General features: G+C 44.2%; 1 protein-coding gene across 1 annotated transcript; it reads left to right on the top strand.

The window, feature by feature from the left end:
- The first annotated feature begins 2,622 nt into the window (after positions 1-2,622).
- On the top strand, positions 2,623-12,156 carry CTHRC1 (collagen triple helix repeat containing 1). Its single transcript, XM_060243018.1, has 5 exons — positions 2,623-2,763; positions 2,868-3,227; positions 8,996-9,259; positions 10,765-10,981; positions 11,719-12,156. Exons 1-5 carry the CDS (start codon positions 2,623-2,625, stop codon positions 11,859-11,861), a joined length of 1,125 nt encoding a protein of 374 aa, XP_060099001.1. The 3' UTR covers positions 11,862-12,156.
- The last annotated feature ends 650 nt before the right edge of the window (positions 12,157-12,806 follow it).

Raw genomic sequence — 12,806 nt, 5'->3', positions numbered from 1 at the left:
CGCCACTAGCTGTGATTGGCGGATATTCGCGTCCAGCCGCGGAGGCACCTGGATGTTATTCGGTTGCCTCCGTGGCTGGGGTGGACTGATGTTATTTCGCTGTTGTGGCTTTCTGAACTGGTTGCGTTCTGCGAATGCCATACACTACATGGGCTATGGAAACTTTTACTGGGGGACAGGAGCAAGAGCTTGTCTAGAGCCAGTTTGGTGTAGTGGTTAAGTGTGCGGACTCTTATCTGGGAGAACCGGGTTTGATTCCCCACTCCTCCACTTGCACCTGCTGGAATGGCCTTGGGTCAGCCATAGCCCTGGCAGAGGTTGTCCTTGAAACAGCAGCTGCTGTGAGAGCCCTCTCCAGCCCCACCCACCTCACAGGGTGTCTGTTGTGGGGGAGGAAGGTAAAGGAGATTGTGAGCCGCTCTGAGACTCTTCGCAGTGGAGGGCGGGATATAGATCCAATATCATCTTCTTCTTCATCTCTGGTAGCTGGCTTGCCCATTATGTTTGTGGAGAGGGTGTGGCATTGTGGAAATTGTGTCACCTCAGTGTTCAGAATTGTTGACAGGTGCTTTCTGCACATGGATGATGTGGTACATTCTCAGTGAATAACATCATGATTGGTGATAATAGTCACAATCATGACTATTGTGGAAGCGGCTGCCAGTTTGGCTGCTAGAATCAAGTGGGCAGCTGTGTTGGTCTGAAGCAGTTGAACAAAGCAGGAGTCTAATGCACCTTTAAGACCAACCAAGTTTTATTTAGAACGTAAGCTTTCATGTGCTCTCTAAGCACACTTCATCAGATGAGGGGATCAGGTATTGTGCTAGGTATTGGCTGCTAGCCAGTGTAGTGGAGTGTTAAGAGTGGTGGATTCTAATCTGAAGAACTGAGTTTGATTCCCCACTCCTTTTCCACATGAAGCTTGCTAGGTGACCCATCACAGTTGTCTCAAAACTTTCTCAGCCCCACCTACCTCACAAGGTGCCTGTTGTAGGGAGAGGAAAAGAAGGGGATTGTAAGCCACTTTGAGACTCCTTAAGGTAGAGAAAAGTGGGGTATAAAAATCTACTATTCTTCCTCTATTGTGCTTAGCCCTTTTTCCCTAAGGGAGTACAGGATAGCAACTGTAAAATGTTGATGTTTCATATGACAACATTCACAAGGAATACCTACCAGGCTTCTCTTTTGTTCTCATATCATACTCCAGTTTGTTATATTTTCCTCTAAACCTTGGAACAAATGAAAACATTGCCTTTCTTACAAACTTCTTATAGCTGATCACATTTATTTATTTATTTAAATTTTTAAACTGCCCTTTTCTGCGAGCAGGGCTCAGGGCAGCTTATAACAATATATATAGTAGATAATTTAAATTAAAAAACAAGTCCAGACAAAAAGTCCCTATTACAGGATGGTGAAGAGCTACAATTTCTGAGCCTTCTCGGGGTTCCCAGGTGGTGGGGGAGAATGTGAGATACTGTATGCTGTCCTCAACAAAACGCTTGGCTAGCCCTACAGAAAGGTAGTAGATCCTGCAGGGCATGGAAGTTCTCCAGCACAAAGTTCCAGCCAGGTGGGGGCCAGGGCAGAAAAAGCCCTGGCCTTAGCTGAGTACAACTGCATCTCTTGGGCCAGAGCCCACCAGTAAATTTATTCCCTGAGTTCAGTGCTCTTCTGGGGGCATACTGGGAGAGGTTGTCCTGAAGATATGAAAGTCCCTGACTTCTAAGGGTCTTAAAGGTCAAACAAAACATATCCTGCATTTCACCCCAGTGGGTACATAAATCCGTTTACATCCTTCTCCTCACCTCCATTTTGTCTTCACAATAATCCTGTGAGGTACACTAGGCTGAGTGTGTGACTGGTCCAAGGTCACTTCCATGGAACAAGTGAGGATTCAAACCCCGGGTTTCCCATATTGCAGACCAGCACCTTAATCACTATACTATGCTGAGCTGCCTTATACTGAATCAGAACATAAGAACATAAGAGAAACCATGTTGGATCAGGCCAACGGCCCATCCAGTCCAACACTCTGTGTCACACAGTGGCAAAAAATTTTATATATACACACACACTGTGGCTAATAGCCACTGATGGACCTGTGCTCCATATTTTTATCTAAACCCCTCTTGAAGGTGGCTATACTTGTGGCTGCCACCACCTCCTGTGGCAGTGAATTCCACATGTTAATCACCCTTTGGGTGAAGAAGTACTTCCTTTTATCCGTTTTAACCTGTCTGCTCAGCAATTTAATCAGATCCTTGGTGTCTCAAGATCAATATTGTCTACTAGACTGGCAAAGATTTCCAGATTCTTAGCTGGAGATGTCAGGGATTGAAGAGGGACTGAAGTTGATACTTTCTGCATACCAAGCAAATGCTCCGCCACTGAGCTCCTCCCCGGTTACCCATCACAACATCGCAAACAACAAAGCCCTGGGAGATGGGCAAACAGGATCTACTTCTTGTGCTAGCCTTCCTCTTCCTATATGCGCAGCCAGAAAGCAAGGAATGTGTCTGGAAATGTAATATGTATGCGCAAGGCTCGGCTTTGAAGAAGCCATCTCGAGAAAAAGCAGCGACTGTATTTCCCAGTCTGTGCCTAACCTGAGGCGATTCTATGCCTGAACAGACAAACGAGTCGGAAACCTACTGCAGCCAGCATAAGTTCTGCGACCACACTGGACGCCTTTCCCTTCTCGCTGCAACAGATGGGGGTGGGGGTTTTACAAACACCACTGCCGGAGGGGCAGCATTGCGGGTTAGCCCTGTGCCCTCCAGTGGCCAGCCTCTGGCAGTGCCGGGAAGGCGACACCACTCCGTGGATGAAGCTCGCCTAACTATATGCATCCATAACTCCCCCAGCCCCCAGCTGTACGTACTCCAACTGCCCCCCTCCCCGCGCCGCCGGCTGGCCGGGAGGACGTCGCTGCAGAGCGCAGCCGGCTGCGCATTCCTGGCGGCCCCCTGGGAGGCAGCAGGGGCAGGACAGGAGCCGTCAAAGGCTCATTCATCCACGCGGCAGACACTGCCCCATTCATCCAGGCTTCTTCGCCTGCGCCGGAGCCAGCCATGAAGCGCCTCTCGCCAAGCGCGCAGCCCCCTCGGCCGCCTCCGCTCGGCGTGGCCCTCCTCTGGCTGCTCCTGCTGCCGGGGACCTCGTCGTCGTTGGAGAGCCCCAAAGGCAAGGCGAAGGCGCTTCGCCAGAGGGAGGTGGTGGAGCTGGTGAGTGAAGGAGGCGGCGGGGCTCTCGGAGGGCAGCCTGCGGCGGGGGGCTGAAGGCCCCAGCCGGACCAAAGCGTGGCCAGGGCTCGACCCGCTGCATGGACTAGGGGGCGGTAGAGGGCCGCACCACGTTAGAAGCGTCGTATTTTAATGCGCTCTTCTACGTCGCGACAACGAATACAACAAACTAGAAGAGGGAGGGTGTGTTCTGTAGTGTTCGTTCTGGAGTCCTCGTTTACTGCAGGTAGAGCGCATTCGATGAGAGGGAACATTGTAAAAGATAATGCTCCCCTACCTGCAGTCTTCAAAGTGGTGTAGACCGGAATTCTGCCACCTCATTCTGCTTCGTCAGGGGGCTCAAAGACCCAGGTTAAGGCTGGGATTGGAATGATGGCGGGCTAGAACTTCCCTAAGTGATGCTGCTGCATGTGCCCACTGCCCACTGTCTGCACTGGGCTGCTGTGCATGCAGCAATAGCACGTTACTGCAACACTAGCTCAGCCTGTCATTCTTTGGTGTGCTAACACTGCGTGCCTGGTAGGAGGGGGCCCAGTTTAAATGAAATGCTGGCTGCATGGGAGGTCCTACAGATCCCTCCAGTGGACTTTGGCAAGTGAAATGTAATGTTGTACCTGCCCAGTGGCTCTCTGAAACTGAGCTAACATGTCAACATGTGTGCTGTTAAAACTGGAAGGGCTATAGCCCCCCAAGTGGATGCCCAGCTGGTATCTTAACATGGTTGCATCATGCATAGCAAGTAATGGGTAGACTCTTCTTCTTTACCCAGCAACAGAGTTAAGGCCTGCTCTATACCTGCAGCAGAGCGATGAAAGGAGAAAGGACAATGCCGATTTAGACTGTGGGGAGGCTGAGTTCTGCTTGTAAATGCTTCCCAGTCTTACAAATGGAAAAATTAGGACTGGATCCAAACAGTTTTTCCACTGTTAAAAGGGAAGGAGGGCATCCCCTTTCACCACCAGAAATACTCTGCTGGAGATCATGAGACCATCAATGAGAAGAGCCATGTGGGGCAGAGACTGTCGAAGAAGCAAAGTTGGGCAAGGTTGAGCAAAATAAGTTGGTTGGATCCAACCTCTGCTGTTCCAGCAAAGAGCAGGACTGGAACCTTTTCTCATGATGTGCAAAATTTAAATTTGCTTTCCCCATTTGGAGTGTGATGTGGAACTGCACATTTCACCACCTCAGGCTTCAGTTGCCTCCTGCAGTTGGCTGTGCAGACTCTGCCTAACTTGGGTGTGATTGAAGTAAAGGAACGGGGCTTTTTACAGTGTTGTCCAAACTGGGCACAACATGGAGGAATGGGAACAGCATTCTGGCCATTGTTAAGGTTGGGAGAGCTCTTTCTGTCTGCCAACATAACCGCAGCTGGAGCACTGAGAGAGACAGCTATATAATCTGATGTGGTGGGACTTCCCGGCAGCTGACGATGAGTAAGCCGATAGATCTCCTCTGCTCTTTGTGATTACTCCCTATGAACTTTTAGGGAAATGGTAGTTGGTTTCTTCCACATTTTTCCTCCCTCAAGCAATTCAGTTACATGTTGGACACATCAGCAGAGTTGGCAGACTGTATCTAAAGTTATCACCACCAAGTTCCCTCCTCCCCAGTAATATATGCAGGGAGGAAAAAGGAAGAGAAGCAGTGCTGAGTTAAGTGTCTGTATGAAATAGTTCCTTTCAAAAACAGGATGTAATGCTGTGGATATTGGGCTTCCTGCTTGGGAGGCCTAGGGATTAAGACTAAAATCGTTTGTCTGTCTAGTTAATTACATTAGCCCTAATCAGTATTGTAAATCTTTTCAAATAAGAGAAGCTAGTAGTCAATACATGAAAATAAAATCAAACAAGGCAAAATGATACTGTTCTTAATAATACCAGACTTTGAGGGTTGAACTAGACATGACAGTGTCTTGTGGTAGCCATGAGGATAACAGTCAGGCCCATAGCTACAGTGGGGCCCGGGGGGGGGAGGCCACTCTATTCAACCTCCCCTTCTATCTGTATGGCTCCTCCATTGGAGGGCCTCCAATCTGCCTCCTTTGCTTACCACCACTCACCACTACTCTGAACAAATACAGCGTCACTACTGTAGCACTGCTGCCAGTCTCCTCTCTGCCGTGTCACTCAAAACAAGCAGCAGCTTCAGCCAGAGGCAGTGGGGGTCTTGGAATCCAATGGGGGGCAGTTTCTGCTGGGAGGGCGGGAAGGAGGCTTCACTTTTGCCTGGCTAGCGATCAGCGAGATGCGCTTCAGATTGACACTGGGGGGGGACCTACTTGCAGCCTGATCCCCCTGGAAGGCTTACTGAATTAGACAAATGTGGGGGCGGGGGGGGGGCGGTGCTGTCACTTTACTTGAAAAGCAGAAAGTGTTTAGGGCCAGGTGGTCCCCTGGCTCCCTCAAACAAAAAATGCTGCTGTGGGCCTCACCAAACATGAAATTCTGACTATGGCCCTGATGGCAGTGCCATTTTAAAATGTTGCAAAGGCTTGATCTTGTTACTCCCTCCCTGTACCTTATCAAGTGCTGACACAGCTGCATGGCCTCACCCCTGGCAGTTTCATGCTAGAAATTGCATAGGAGGGGGGGAAGTGCTGTGCTGTGGGCCCAACTTGCAAAGGCATTGTCATCCTTATGGCCAGCATGAGGATCCCATCATGTCCAGATTGACCCTGAGTTTGCTGAACAACATTATTATAGGGTTGCCACTTCTTGGTTGGGAAATACCTGGAGATTTGGAGGGTTGAGCCGGAGAGTGGGATTTGGCAAGGGGAGCAGCAGGACATAATGTCACAGAGCCCACCTTCCAAAGCAGCCATTTTCTCCAGGGAAACTGATCTTGGTCATCTGGAGATCGATAGTAATAGTGGGAAATCTCCAGGTGCCACCTGGAGGTTGACAAGCCTTGCCAATATGGCCTGACAAAAGATGCAACATTTCCAGGGTGCCATGAACAGAGAAAATATTCTATTAAGTGAGTCACTCCCCTTTGGGGCAAGTTATCTTTTCCTCTTTGTGTTCTTGAAAAATATACTTTCCTTTTGGTGACTCCTTGAGAAATAATTTCTTGCCTGAATAGTTTCCATTACTCTGATATCTTCTTCACTGCATCTTCAAGCTGTTGCCTCTTGTTTGATCTATTACTGTAATGGTTCCCACACTATTGTACTTTCCCAAATGCTGTTTTATTCTCAATGAAGTGACCTCCTTTTGCAGATCTGGCAGCAAAATGCCTCAAAAAACAAGGGATACTTTGTCCTTCCATATCAAGAAAGACCTCGGCAGAGAAATCAAACTGCTCCACTCCATTTTTACTTGGCCACTACTTAACTAGTACTATCAATTTCTCATCACAGATTTAAAAATAATAATTTTACTACTATTACTACTAAAGGTAAAGGTAGTCTCCTGTGCAAGCACCAGTAGTTTCCAACTCTGGGGTGACACTGCTTTCACAATGTTTTCATGGCAGATGTTTTACAGGGTGGTTTGCCATTGCCTTCCTCAGTCATCTACACTTTACCCCCAGCAAGCTGGGTACTCATTTTACCAGCCTCAGAAGGATGGAAGGCTGAGTCAACCAGCTACCTGAACCCAGCTTCCGCTGAGTTCAAACTCGGCGGAAGCAGAGCTTGGACTGCAGTACTGCAGCTTTACCACTCTGCACCACAGAGTTCCTCTACTATTACTACTACTACTAATAATAATAATAATGGGAGATGGAGAAAAGATGTGGAAGAAATATAAAGTGATAGCAATTGAAGCACACAGCAAACATCTCTGCACAAGGTAATCTATCCCAACTTTAACTCAAGAGCATGCTGGCATCCCTTTTCATGAGTTACATTTTGGGAGCACCTGCCTTGGCTACTGGGCAAGCATGCTACTTGTGAGCTTCCCTAATAAATTGCAAACTAACTCAAGTAAGGCTTGATGAAGTGACATAGAAACATCAATAAATGAGCAAATATTTGCTGTCACCGTTTTGAGTGAACAGAGTAACCTGAATATTTGCTAGCCCCAGTAAACACAAATAGGTATCCACAATGAATGTTGGCTTTCTGATTACATTCACAAAAGCTTGAAATATGTGCATTACCCAATTCATGCAAACTGGTGAATATGCATTTGGGGAGGATCATGGATAGCACGTGCTCCTGGTATCCAAGGCAGAAGTGTCTAAATCAGAACCAGTGAAAAGAGCTAGCAGGCAATTCCTGCGCCTACACTTGGAGCAGAAAAAGATCCATTCCATCTGAGAGCTGCTGAGCATGATGATCACTCAAGTGTTTGCTTTGCCAGGAATACATGTTAGGAATCCAGTGCCAATCATACTTCTGTAATGACACCCAGGAAAAAAGAAATTTGCATGTACTTCTTTCCCAAGTAAGGCAGATGTCATGAAATGGCCCTTAGTATCAAAACAAGTATGGTCCACTACCTGTTTGTGCTAGCTATTCCTTTCCATTTGCTGGAAATCCTGCTTGAGTGGCAGGATTTTCAATTATGGTAAGTAATAAGTATTAGTACAAGTGTTAGTTTCAGGTGGGTAGCTGTGTTGGTCTGAAGAAGCAGAACAAATTTTGAGTCCAGTGGCACCTTAAAGACCAACAAAAATGTATTCAAGATATAAGCTTTTATGTGTGCACATAAAAGGTTATACCTTGAATAAAACTTTGTTGGTCTTAATGTTGCCACTGGTCTCAAACGTTGTCCTACAAGTATTAGTGTAAAGTGCAGGGTTTTAGAATACTCGGAGTGCTTCCCATACATAATACTTTTCATGTAGTGCTTACAACAACTTTGTGAAGTAATTAGCAGTGCAGTCCTAAGCAGAGCTATGCCCTTCTAAGCTGGAGTTGCCAGCTGTAGCTGGCAGTTTGCAGGAAGCATTGGGAGGCAGGGGCAGTTTGGGCACGTATCTCAGCAACATGCAACATCAATTTAAGCACAAAACCAAATGTGGCATCATAGCAATGCTTTAGGATGGGTTGGCCAAAGTGTGGCCCAGGAGCCACATGTGGCACTTTCGCACATATGTGGCTCTCAAAGCCCCTACCACCTTATTGACTGGCAGCTTGGAGAATGTATTTAAAGTTGCTTTCTTTCTACCTCTCCTTCCCTCCCCATCTCCCTCCTTCTCCTTCCTTCCTGCTGTCAAACATCTGGTGTTCATGTCTTGTGGCTCTCAAACTTCTGACAAAACATCTGACGTTTATTCTATGTGGCTTATATGTTAAGCAAGTTTGGCCACCCCTGGTCTAGGATTCATCCAAAGCTGAATGTCAAGCAGTAGCAGGGAATGGCAGGGCAGGCTGGGAGATCTCCTGCTCCAGCGGGAGACTTGGGCTTCTTATGTTAGGCACATTCACTTCTGGGACCCAGAAGGGTGTAACGCTACTTAGGATACCTATGAATTCTCCAGTCCTTCCAGTAGCGAATACGTGAGGTCCTTATCCAGTCTGCATCATCAAGGTATTAGTGAAAGCAAGACCAGATTTGCTGCAGAAGGGAAGCCACCAGATCACATTTTGGGTTCTTGTGTGCTGGGTTATAAAGAGAGGGAAAGACACATCACTATTTTAGCATTTTGCACAACTTTGATTAAATCGCAAGAAGTGATTAATACAAGTTTAAAAGTCACTATAGTACAAGGCAAGTTAACAGGTGCAGCTACACTGTACTTCAATATATATTGACTTTAGTGGGCTTAAACTGGAGAAACTCTGTTTAGTGTTGCACTGCTAGTTTCACAACATAAATGTGAATTGTTTTGTTTTTCAGTATAATGGGAATGGGATGTGTTTGCAAGGACCAAGTGGTGTTCCTGGAAGAGATGGAAATCCTGGAGTCAATGGTATCCCTGGGACTCCTGGTATTCCTGGTCGAGATGGGCTTAAAGGAGAAAAAGGAGAATGTATACGAGAGAGCTTTGAAGAATCATGGACTCCCAACTATAAACAATGTTCCTGGAGTGCTCTGAACTATGGCATAGACCTCGGAAAAATTGCAGTAAGCATATTCAATTTCTAATATGTAAAATATATGTGATGAGAAATCTTACAAGGATTTGACAGCTAATCTTCTGTTAACTTACTAGGGGTAAGTTTGCTAGTGAGGCAAACACGTAGTTATGGCCTACCACTGGTTAAAAGTACTGGCAATCCTTTGTATATCTTTGGTGGTGAGATTTAAAAATAGGAAAAAACAGAACATGCTAGAATAAGAATATATTTAAGGAAAGGGAAGCAATTGTAATCTTATATGAAACCCCAACTTTTCATGAATGTCCATTTGAGAGAATATTATCAACTCTTAAGTATATACTTGCCTTTTAAATTTGTTACTGTAATTGTTCAGTACTGTAAAACTGTAACGTCCACTGGAAAACACTTCACTACAGGTAGTTCGATCACTGTCACCTTAGACAGAAAGCCTACAAAGGGTTAGAAAGAAATCTTGTAACTAGCATAGTTGGTTATTACAAGGATAACCCTTGGAAATATGTGGGTTTGCATGCTCCTTTACCATGTGACTTGTAAGTAAATAATTTCCACTTTTGTGGCAAATTATTTTATGTCTGACCCACAAACTGTGGTTTGTTCTCTTGCTGTTGAACTAGTTAAAATAGTGCTTTGAAGAAAAATCATATTCAGAGAAATCTGTGGTTTATTTGTTTAACATACATGTGTTTATTATTTATTTCCTCAGCAAATTTCTGTGCCAACTCTACAGAGAACCAGCTTGAGACATAAAATTAACCATAAAATACTGAGGCTACAAAGCAGCAGATAAAAGCTAATCAAACAGGGGTACTAGTTACCCTGTTGTGATATGTAATTTGTTGTGAAAATGAATGTGACTATTTCTGTGTCATGTACAAGAAAAGAAATGGAGCACATACCCCTAAGGATTTTCCAAAGGTCATCCTAACGACAAGTGTTTTTTGTTATATGTGAATCACGTTTCCTATCAGTAATGAAATGCACCTTCTTCGTTTAGTAAAGTTCTGGTTGACATTTCCTTCTCATTTCATGTGGGGTTAGATTTAAAACTGGTCATGTGCTACTTTACTAAGATGATGAATTAACTACAGATATTGTTCCTACAATATTGTTTTCTTCCTTTGAACCCTGATATCCATGGTCTTGTGAAAGAATCTACCATGTCTTGGAATTCCAGCCATCACGAACTGGAAAATCCAATTTTGTTGCGACGGCGGTATTTGAAGTCTGCAAATTTAACGCTTCTGAAAGATTTTCTGTATCTAAATTTCACTTATGTGTATACTACCTTAGGATGACAACAAAAACCACCAAGCAGAACGGAGATGGTTCTGCTGTAAGATATAACAAGTGAATTTCTTGTTCTGGAGTCACTTCAGAAGTTTGTGGCATGCATCAGCTGAAAATTGGGTGATGGAAATCCAGGCAATTAAAATAATCAAGTATTTTGTGCAACAGTGAAAAATTTAAATAGCTTTAATGCACACCTTGTTCTTTTTTAAAAAAAAATAGGAATGCACGTTCACAAAGATGCGCACCAATAGTGCTTTAAGAGTTCTCTTCAGTGGATCGCTTCGCCTCAAATGCAGAAATGCCTGTTGTCAACGCTGGTATTTTACATTTAATGGAGCTGAGTGTTCCGGGCCACTTCCTATTGAGGCTATAATTTATTTAGATCAAGGAAGTCCAGAATTAAATTCCACTATTAATATACACCGCACTTCTTCAGGTATGTATAAAGAAGGAAAGGAAAGGTTCCCTGTGCAAGCACCAGTCGTTTCCAACTCTTGGGTGACGTTACTTTCATGATGTTTTCATGACAGACTTTTTATGTGGTGGTTTGCCATTGCCTTCTCCAGTCATCTACACTTTCCCCCCAGCTAGCTGGGTACTCATTTTACTGACCTCGGAAGGATGGAAGGCTGAATGAACCTCAAGCTGACTACCTGAAAACCCAGCTCCCACTGGGGATCGAACTCAGGTCGTGAGCAGAGCTTAGGACTGCAGTACCGCAGCTTTAACACTCTGCGCCACAGAGCCATGCAAATTTTACTGTAAAGGTTATGCGACCTTGTGCAATACAATACAATAAGGCAGATGAGACCAGGCTAATCAGCCTCATCATTTTTTGCAAAAGTCCCAAATTTAGTCTCTAGTTTAGAGAATCAGGTAGTAGGTGATATGAAACTCCTCTGCCTAAGATGCTTGGAGAGTCATTGCTAGTTTGAATAAAGATGATAGTGATTTTGATTGACTGATTCAGTTTAAGGCAGCTTCATGTGTGCCCTTCTGCTGGTAGTCTGACATCTGGAAGGGTGATAGGGCAACTACTGTACAGTTCTAACGATAAATGACCTATTCAGCTTCCTCCTTGCTGTTTTTGACCATCTCCACCTGTTCTCTTTTCTTTAGACTTTGTCAACAGATGATTTTGAGTAAAAACAAGATGTGTTTGTTTTTTAACAGTGGAAGGATTATGTGAAGGAATCAGTGCTGGCTTGGTGGATGTTGCCATTTGGGTTGGTACTTGCTCAGATTACCCAAGAGGAGATGCTTCAACTGGATGGAACTCAGTTTCCCGCATCATTATAGAAGAGTTACCAAAATAGAATGCTCTTTCCCTGATTCAACCCCACATCAACAGTATGTTATATACAATGTATAACTCTCCCCTCCCTTGCTAGTTTTCCTATATATGGAAAGAAGCACTTGGCTATGACGCACAAATTTGTTTATAGACATACCAGTAAGCAGTTGATTTTTCTATTAAAACAAGTATCCTAGCATGTTTTTCATAATGTTTTGGAATATAGATTTTGAGACTGAAATCTGTATTTATGTACTACTTTTATATTGTCTAGACAGTTTTTTACATTTCTTAATAAAGATGATCTTTTATAAATATCCAAAATAGAAACATTTACCTTTGTTCAAACCTATAGTAACAAAATAAAGTATGATTTTACTTTGAATGTAATTTCAAATTAAGCAAGAAACCACTTTTCATTATTATGAGTAAAGGAAGAAGACTCAATTATGTACTGAAAGGAGAGAAATCTTGTATCAATTACTGCTATTTTAATTAAATCCAGTTATTGATTGCTTTAATATTTCTATCTCAAATTCAAATTCAAAAGTCACAAAAGCTCTGAAGGTATGCACAAATTAATCTTCGTAAACTGTTACCCCTGCATATACCAACTTGATGAGGTTTCAGTTCTATGAAGACATTTCCAAGAAGCAGTGTGGAATTTGGACAACAGAGGTAGAAACACGGCTAATAATATAGTTGCTGGATGGATAGCAGTCACTGAAGGAATGATAGTGATGGCTTCTGTTCCTTTCCTTGATGCGCACTCATCAAGTAGCAAGAGACCTGACCTCAGCAGTCTGGTGCTCTGATTGGGGTAGATACAGGCTGGTTCTGAACTCGCCAGTTGCCAAAGCCAGGCATTCATAGATCTGGGCTACCTGTATACTTAATTCTGAGTTATATTTCAAATGTTGTAAAAAGGCAGCTTTTAAAAAACTGTTCATTAATCCAGTTGCATTTT

The sequence above is a fragment of the Heteronotia binoei genome, chromosome 7 (genome assembly GCF_032191835.1).
Source record: "Heteronotia binoei isolate CCM8104 ecotype False Entrance Well chromosome 7, APGP_CSIRO_Hbin_v1, whole genome shotgun sequence".
Lineage (NCBI taxonomy): Eukaryota > Metazoa > Chordata > Lepidosauria > Squamata > Gekkonidae > Heteronotia > Heteronotia binoei.
This window is presented reverse-complemented; position numbering and strand designations above follow the sequence as displayed.